Raw genomic sequence first — 9251 nt, forward strand, 5'->3', positions numbered from 1 at the left:
AGGGGATGGAGAAGCATATATCTGGGGATGGGAAACGGACAAGAGAAAGGGAGAGGAACTGAAACTTCTTAAATTGTGTAACAGTTTGTCCAGCAGAAAAAGCAAAGTCATGGCTTTAGATTACTTGCCTTGTTTTTGTGTTTAGTTTTTTTTTCCTTGGAAGTAACTCTTATCTCGTAGAGGCTCTGGTGAAGATAAAGCATCATAAAACGGAAATGCTATGTGTTACTGTTGCAATCAGAGAATGAATTATTCTTTCTAGAAAGGGAATTCACAAAGAGCAACTGAAAGTTGATATCAATCTTCATAAATTTTTGCTTACTTTAGATGGCCTCAAACTAACTTTTAACCAGTGGGAAAATACTTTAAAGTATCAAGTAACAGGAGTTTTTATGCTTTTTAGCACAATTCAATCATCTCTTACTGCTTTCATGACTGGAGCTAGTTTTAAATGTGCTTATCTTTAACATTTTCTAGTGTGCAGTTACAAAAATACCTATTTTGAAAGAATGTGGTGGTGTTTGCAGATAGCTACGAAGAGCTGTATTTGTGTGTGTTAGAGTTTTACTAATTAATCTACTTCTGCACAAAGGGACTCTATCCTGAATCACATGGAATTGTTGGCAATTCGATGTATGACCCAGTGTTTGATGCCAGCTTCAGTCTTCGAGGGCGAGAGAAATTCAATCACAGATGGTGGGGAGGTCAACCAGTAAGTTTCAAATTCCCTCCTTCTCCTTCCCCTTCTCCCCTCTCTCTGTGCTGTGGAACACAGCCAATAATAATAATTAAAAAAATACATCTGTGAACAATTTGTACCTAATCTCTCCCCCTCCTGCCCTCGTGTGGCCCTGCGTCTATCAATTTAATGTAATGTTTTGAGTTGGCTTTTGGTTTTCAGAATAATAAAGCCATTGATTATGGAAAGGTGCTTGTGTTGATAAGTATAAATTAGATGTGGCTAGGAAAAACCCTCACTTCAGGTAGCATTTTAACACTATATTTTTGTCACCGTGGCATAATGTTTCCTTTTCATTATGGGTTGCTCAGGTTTTCATCCTAGTAATGTTCTTGTGGTAGTTTTAGTATTAATGTTCTGTCAGCATGGCATGACGCCGCTTCATAATTATTAAGTCCACAAGCAATTGCTGTTACCTGACTTGCTGCAGAAGCTACAGAAGTCTGTGAGTTAATTTCTGCCTTGGGCATAGCAACAGTGGCTGAATCAGGTCCTCTCTCCTAGACTAGTGTCGGACTTGGTGGTTTTTCTAGCTCTGAATCCTTATTCTGGGCAAGCAAGTGGCCTCCTTCCAAGTATTTTGTGTTACTATGGTTAAGAAGGTGTCCTTGCTTCTGCTGAACTTTCCCCTATCAGTGCATGCTGTGATGGCTTACTTTACCAACAAAAGGGAGTTAATTTAAACTTAAAAGTTTTACGTCCAAGCGGACAAGGTGCATGCATATTTAATTGCAGTGCTTGCTTAGGGAACTGTAGTTTGAGCTTCCTGACCAGATAATGGCACAAAAAGAGTGAGATGATAAGAGGTGGGGAAATTGGAAGGAGTTTGGGAACAACATGATCTGTCACCACTGTTTGCTAAAGTGATCAGTGTCATGCCCCAAATCTCTTAAAACAGAAATATCCCAAGAGACTAAAGGAAGTTACTCAGATGGTTTTAGGCTTAGCAAGTGTGTGTGTTATTTGTCTGCGTGTGGTTTTAGGCTGCAACAAATATGAGACAAGACAATTCAGAGCTGCAGGCAGATGTGTGACAGGCAGATGTGTCTGGCAGTAGTGGAGCCAGAATGAGGTATTTGTGCTCTTGAAAAATTTGTCAGCCTGACAGTGAGCTTAGTCACTCCCTTGCCCAGCTATGACCTGGATTATCTTTTAGCATGGGCTGTGCAGAGAGGAGAGGGTGAGGAAGGTGCTTTGCTGTTATACTCCTAGATGTGAACAAAGAACAGGATCAAAACTAGGAGCAGTGAAAGGGCGGCAGCAGGTAACATCTTCTTCTAGCTCAGCTACAGCCATTGCCGCACAGCTCACAAACTGTGCCTGCTGTGATCAGGTATCGAGCTCACAGACAACATTGTGGCTCAGCTGCTGTATGGCAACTTGTTAAGTAGCTGTAATTTAATTATGGACTGCAAATTTAATTGTGTTATCTTAATCACAATTAGGTAGGAGTTGGTGGGGAACTAACTGTCGGGGACTGTACAAATGTCTCTATTTTTAAACTATGATATTTTTAAAGTGCAATTTTAAGTCTATAAATACTTCATCATCTGCTGTGTTGAGTGGGGAATATTGGTAATTCCCGCACCCATCCATTACAAACACCAGAGAATAAAAGTTTTTCTGGATTGTAAACAAGGGTCACGAAAAATGTCAGCTGAGACGAGTTCAAGAAAGTTACACAACAGTGGATGACTATATGCTGGATGAAATCCTCAGAGGAGGGGGGTGAGCGTTGTATACACGAGTAAGGATGATAAAATGAACCAGCTGATCTGAAGAAGTGTTAAAAAGGAAAAACACACAAATAATGTAATAAACTGGAAATGTCTTTTGAAAATTGGAAACAAATGCACAGAGGAAGAATTATAATTCTGTCCCCACACACCTACCATGAGGGGAACCCCTAAGTTTAGCGAACCTGATAGAGTGGCCATAGTGATTGGAATCTCTTGCAGAAATACCATATAAATGATGCTCTTTCTGCATGTAGAAGAGTTGTACATTTGATAAGAGAATTGCAGATTTTTATAAAAGAAAAAACTATCCCCATTTATATATGGATTAGAAATAGTCTCTTTTTTTTAATAGTTTTTTCTATGTATCACACAGAGTTAGATTGCCCAAAATAGCTGGATATTGAAAGACAACACAGTAAAATTAAGGGGAATGAAGGGAAATCTGGTCTGCATTTCACAGAAATATTATCTGTCATATCACGTGTTCATCTGGTTCCTTTTTAGGTGTTGGGTACTCGTTAACTGCAGAGTAGTACTTGGTTTGCACAGAACTGGGTATTATTATTTTTCTACCCAGGAAGGCAGGAAAGGTGTCCAGGATTCCCAGGCTTCCATTATGGTTCAAACTGTCTAGAAAAGAATGCCATTTAATGTTGATAATTTTCAGAAATACCTTCTTGCTCCTGGAAACAGATCTATGGTCTATGTCTTTGTTAAAATGTGGGTGTTTTGGTGCCTTTTTTTTTAAATTGTTTTGTTTTAATACTCAGTGTCTTGCTGGGAAACAGCCAGATTACAGTGGACATCAGTGGGATTTGGCAGATTAGTTGTTGAATGTTTATACACCAGTTATTATGAGAAATTAATTTTAAGAGCATTGGGAAAAGAAGGTAGCCTGGAAATGTTTTGAGGTGCTCTTGCTGGTTGTCGGTCTTCCTGAAATCCAGTCTTCTGATTTTGTATACAGTCTTGATTTATTTTATAAACTTAAACCCACCTTGTTTTCCAAACAAAAGTGTTTGACAGGAAACAGCCGCAAAACCACTCCTTGTACTGCTACAGCATCTCACAGAAATGGTGAGCATCAGGGCCCATAGTCCCACAGGGGAAAGTAAATTTACTGCTCATTTTTCATGACACTGAGACTCTGTTTTCACCCCAAGTAACTTTAAGCACTAAATTAGGCCCCAGCTGCCTTTGGCTTCTCTTAAGCAATAGGTTTCCATGTGTTGATTTGACGTGGTGAGCTTAAGCTTACACTACCGACAATACATGGCTTTTTTTAGTGATTTTTCATGATCCTTAGAAATAATCCATTGGTCTCTCCAACGTGACAAAACTGCTAGTGTGTGGTTAAAGGGGACAGAGGTTCCTTCAGAAGGTAGCCCAGTTTGAATAGGAGTTTGGCTCCAGAGAAGTGTCTCTTCAGAAAAACCTTAATTATAAAAATATGGAAGGTTGTTAAGGGCACCTTGAATGAAGTTTTATTTTAACTATTAACCTTTTAAAAAGAATGCAACCCTCAAAAGGGGCCCACTTTGAGATGCTGAGATAATCCTTAAAAAAGGACCATGACATTCCTAGGTGGGCAACAGCATGTTGTGAAGTTGTCTTTGCAGTCTGCAAGATGTGACAGTAGACACTAGGAATCGTTGCTACACATCTCGACTGGATATTCTTGATTTTATCTAAATTTCACATTCTGTATCAACCTTTGGGATAAACCCCTTTTGCTCTCTTGTTGTTTTTAACTGACTAATGATGACAAAAAGAACTGCTTATTTTCATTTTCTTGCCTAGTCAGCCTGAGTGTTGGCAGGATAGTTAGATCTGAGGAGCCCAGGCTCTGCAGAAAGTTGTCACCTGCCTTTTCGTCCGAACACGTTTTGCAATCACTTCGTTGATGGATGAGGGAAGCAGAAGCAGGCATGTCTGTAATTGTCTAAGTATTTCTTTTTGTCTAGCTTGAACCACAAACAAGCAACAAGGCTGAGTCTGTCTAATTATTTAATAGACATCTTGTACCAAAGTCTTCTGCCTAGGCAAGAAGACAATGCTCAGTTGCCAAGGCTGTGAGATCGTTTGTCTCCTGTTAAAGAGTAAGGTGGAAGGGGCTATTCCATGTGTTAGTTCGTTGGCAGGACAAATTGCAAATGGTGCAGCTGTGTCATCTTTGGCACTACCTTGGTATTAAATCTGCATGCTTGCACCAGTCTTGCATCACCTGGGATATGCTGCGATTCCCCTTTTTCCACCTTCTACTGAATGTGGAAAGGATTTCCCATTCATGCGTGAGCAACTCTCTGGTACAGTGGGTGTATGTGCCTTCCTCTGCTCCTGACACGAATCTCCTTCCCTGCTTGATGGGTGGGAGCATGTTTGCACAACTTGGCCCAAGGGCTGGACTTCAGAGTCGCTCAGAACCGACCCTTCCCACCAGCCCTGACCTGAGGTGTGCTACTGGTGGTCCTTCCATAGTGCAACAAATATGGGGCAGCCTTTGCAAAGTTATGGGCTCTTATTTATTCACGGAAGATTAAAAGTAGGGACATGCCCCCGCTTTCTGTGCAGGCTTTCAAAGACAAATCAATAGGTAGCTTGAATAACTCTTTAGGTAGTATCTGTGTGCAAACAGTGTCTGTGTGTCTAGCAGGCAGAAGAAGGGAGAACTTGGGAATTTGGTGTTCCATATAACATTGCTGCCTAAAGTACTGTCTAGCCTCTCTGCTTTTGTCTATAAATGAAGGAGAAGAATCGTAGTCACTCAGCACAGAGGACAGAAAAATGACAGTAATTCAACTTACAGGATATGTTTCATACACACCTAGAAAAGCACGTATGTAATTTCTTGGGACATTTGCCAGTGTACTAGAACTGAGTCTGTGGCTCCATATTTTAATAAGTCTTTCTGTGTTTGAAAAGTTAGATATTCTCTAATTCCTGTCACATGGTATGAAGACAAAGTAGCTAATGCTTTAGTTATTTATTCCCCTCTTCTTTGCGTAAGCAAGTTAATTCAGAAATACAGCCTTTATATAGCTTGCAGGATAGTAAGGCTTGCCCAATACGCAAACCAGAGCTGCACGCCTGAAATAGTTAAACAGCTGACTGAAAAATTCTGACATGGTAACAGTTAAAATTGATGTATTTACATACGGCAAATAAATTACATAAACTCACAAATGGTACTGACCTTGCAACGCCTAACACAACAAACTTTATAAGTGACCTGAACAGACGTGATCAGCCACAGAGCTTATATAGTACGTTACATTTACATGCCGAGTTCTGGAACATCTAGGATTAATTAACTTTAAGACTGTGACTCTAACCAACAGAAGGGAAATGGAACAATAACCTTTATTCCCTTCTTAATTTCAGTTGGTTTGGATGGGCAATGTTGAGGGGGCATCAGCTAACATTTTTATCCAGCATTGGCTGACAGTGTAGACTCATGTTAGCCTGTGAGAGGCATGGCATCTAGTTTACTTTGGAAAACATTTAATTTAATTTGAAGATGATGAGAAATTAGGCTGCAGTAGGTTTGCCATGCTTTTCTACTGGAGTTACTGTTATATAGCTGAAGGTAGTAAGGAAGCTTAAGTGCTCATATCAGCTGCTCCAGTCTGTTGTCTAATTTTATGTAGCCAGTAAAGGGTCTGGCTAGCCAAGAGCACTTCTGGTAGAGATTGCTACCACTAGATTCATCAGCAGTAGCTTCAAACACTGAAACACACTGGAAATTTGTTTTAAAGCATGTTCAACGCAGGTGGAAATTCCTCCACCTAGATGACTGCTGTTTTTCGGCATGCTTAAAGATGGGTCTGGAAATGTATCCAGAGTAGCTGCTGGAGTAGCAGCTTTACATATGATGTTGAACAGTGTTGAACTTTCTTATTTTGGTTTTAAATAAAAAAAGGCTTTTAAAACCTTTTTTTTTTTGTTTTAAATTATTTCCCTTAAAAAAGAGGGGGGAGGTCCAGTATTTTGTTGTAAATTTGAGTTCAGCCAGACTCTGCCTCCAAAGTCAGGATGGAGTCTTTCAGAGTCACTTCTCAGATGTTGTGGTCAGATATGGGCCTTTGATTTGCAGATTTTTGACTTCAACAGATCATTGTCTTAGCTGTTGAGCTTATTTCAAGTGCAGCAGACACATGCCCTCATCCAAACAGTTAATGCCAATGTAAATGGCTTCGGGCTTCATTCCTGAGGTGAAATACTTGGGAGCAGGGAGGGTGCAGTTTTCTCTGTCTGAAGGCAGTCTGGATGCCTTTGGACTGCCATTTCTGCTCCCTTAGGAGTGCAGAACTAGGAGCGGTCTCCACTTGCTTGCATTACTCCTGGTTCAGAAAGATGTTTCTGCTGTTTTCACATGAAGCACGTTCCATGCTCGACAGGAATAAAAAATAGCCACCACCTTCTAGCAGGCTTGCTGGGTACCTTGGCACATAGGGCCTAATTATTCATCTGTCAAGATGACTAGTTTTACTTGCTTGGTCAGAGGGAGGGTGTCTTTTGCCTAAAATAGGCAGGCTCATGGGGGATTTCAGCAGTGCTAACAGTCTTAAGCAGCACAGGACAGCTTCGGCTGCTGAGAGTGGCACTTGGCTAGTCTGATTTGGCCAACCAGACAGGCAGGAGCACTTGGACCTGTGCAGGCCAAAGCACTAGAAAGTCAAACTAGAGTTAACAGATAGTAAAATCCAAATACTAAATTCCCTGGACTTAGTTTGTTGGTACCTTCCCAAAGATATCTGCAAAATTATTTAAACTTTGCAAGAACACAAACACTTTTAAAGAAAAATAAATCTGCTGCAGCTCTGGAGGGACAATGGTTTTCCAAGTACAGCAAGACCAAAGAGCATAACAGCAGTGGAGCTGCCACTCCTCATGCTGAAATTCTCTGCCATAATGGGATTCTACTCTAGGAATAAATATGCAATGCACAGAAAAACGTAATTGATTAAAGCATGGACTGTTTTTCATCTGGCAAGCCCGTGAACCGCTAATAGAGTAGCTCTTGCCTTAATTAGACACAGGCTCCAGACTGAAGTTGTGCAGCCTGTGCTCATTTATACGACACAAATGAGCTTGTGGATGCGTCCTTGCATTGTGGTCACACCTCTGACTGCAGCCTGTGGGCTCAGTGACAGGATCAGGGGATTGTAGGCACACATCCTCATCTCTCTTGTTCACCTGCTTACTTCTGTCCCATCCCGTCAGGGCCAGTATTTTGCAAGCATTTGAGAACAATGTCCCTGTTACTCAACAATTCAAAACCAAATCCTGATATAAATTCAAAACCATCTTTTTCTTTTTTGGGGGGAGTTACTTTGCATACGCATCATCTTGTGGTCGTTGTCATCGTGCAAGCCCCAGTGCTGAGGGAGATGCTTGGAGGACTTCTCATCTGGTGTCTGCTTAAAGATACATTAGTAGGAACCAACCCTGAAATCAGACTCTTGAGGAGAAACACCTGAAAACAGAGAAGGGTGGGCTGCAAATCCATGGCCATACTGCTCCTGCTCTTGCTGCATTTATTTAGTAAACCACCATTTCCATAGAGTTAGCATGAATGTATTCTTCCCTGGAAAAGAGGATCCGTTACCAGAAAGTTAGAACACAGTGAAAACATGATCTTTTATAGCTGTGATTTTAATTCAATAGGATTGAGTTGAGTAAGATTTAGAAGAGTAGAAGATGATAGATAAATTAAGGGGGGTGTCCAAGGCCCTGGCAAGGCAAAGATGACCAGTTTTCCCATAAATAACATAACAGTATCCAAATTTAATTGCTGTTAACTGTAGTCTCAGTGTACAAATGATGTATCATCATAAGACTGATGCATGAATAATTCAGGCATGATACATAATGCATTCAGAGATGACAGTTTATAAGTGCCTGTCTGAGCATGGTAGAAGGGCTTGAATGTATTTTCAAAAAGTTGATTTAAAGTAAACCAAAGATTTTGCAGTTCTTAAGTAAGGGAACTATGTTTTGGCTTAAGTGCTTATGTAGTGAATAAATTGCAGTATGCATAAATAAAGAGAAGAAATAATCTCGTCATATACATAATGCTGTGTTTTGAGATAATTTGGGTAGTTCTGTAAAAGAGAAATTTAGTTCTGTAGGGCTACAGACTCGTATTTTTGCTGCCCTTGATTGTGGGCCTTTTTGATGTTTGATCATCCTCATTCCCCTGCCTGTTATAGATATTTATAGAACAGAAAAGAGAAACAGAATGAAAGGAGAGAGAAGGGTAAAGAGGATAACCAGGGTTATGGTATGGTTTTCATTAGAGAAATATTGAACAAATCAAGGCTACTCTTACTCAAAAAGGAATAAATAGAGGGGAATATCATGAATGTTGTATGGAAGTAGGAAGAAGAAGGACTAATAACCCGTTTTCAAAGTATGAGAACAGTATCCTAATCCCAGTGAAACTAGCAGGTTTAAATAAAACAAAAAAACCCAACACACTTATGAAGTGTGTGACTATATTGTGGAACTTTCAGCTACAAACTGACTAATAGCCAGAAAATATATGCGATTTGCAGGATTGAAAAAAAGGATTTGAAAAATTCGTGGAGAGTGTTTTCACCATTTCCATCAAACACCTCTTTGGGTGAACTCAAAATGTTCTTAAATGTCTGTGAGAAAGGTGCCTCTCCCTGCTTACTTTATACCCCTGTTCACTGTCTGTGCCCTTTTTTGTGTACTCTTTTCTAACACATTTTCTGTTGATGACTGCTGATGGTAGAATATAGGGGAAG

The 9251-nt window shown here is 40.2% G+C and overlaps 1 protein-coding gene across 1 annotated transcript in view; it reads left to right on the forward strand.

The window, feature by feature from the left end:
* Positions 1-9251, forward strand: part of LOC104279210 (ectonucleotide pyrophosphatase/phosphodiesterase family member 2-like) — a gene marked incomplete at its 3' end in the record, with an annotated part of 37226 nt that overhangs the window by 14149 nt on the left and 13826 nt on the right. Inside the window, exon 8 of the mRNA XM_009876411.1 lies at positions 593-712. Within this exon, the coding sequence (XP_009874713.1) occupies positions 593-712 (120 nt within the window). The remainder of the gene's footprint in view (positions 1-592; positions 713-9251) is intronic.

Source organism: Apaloderma vittatum, unplaced genomic scaffold (genome assembly GCF_000703405.1).
Source record: "Apaloderma vittatum isolate BGI_N311 unplaced genomic scaffold, ASM70340v1 scaffold15989, whole genome shotgun sequence".
Classification (NCBI taxonomy): Eukaryota; Metazoa; Chordata; class Aves; order Trogoniformes; family Trogonidae; genus Apaloderma; species Apaloderma vittatum.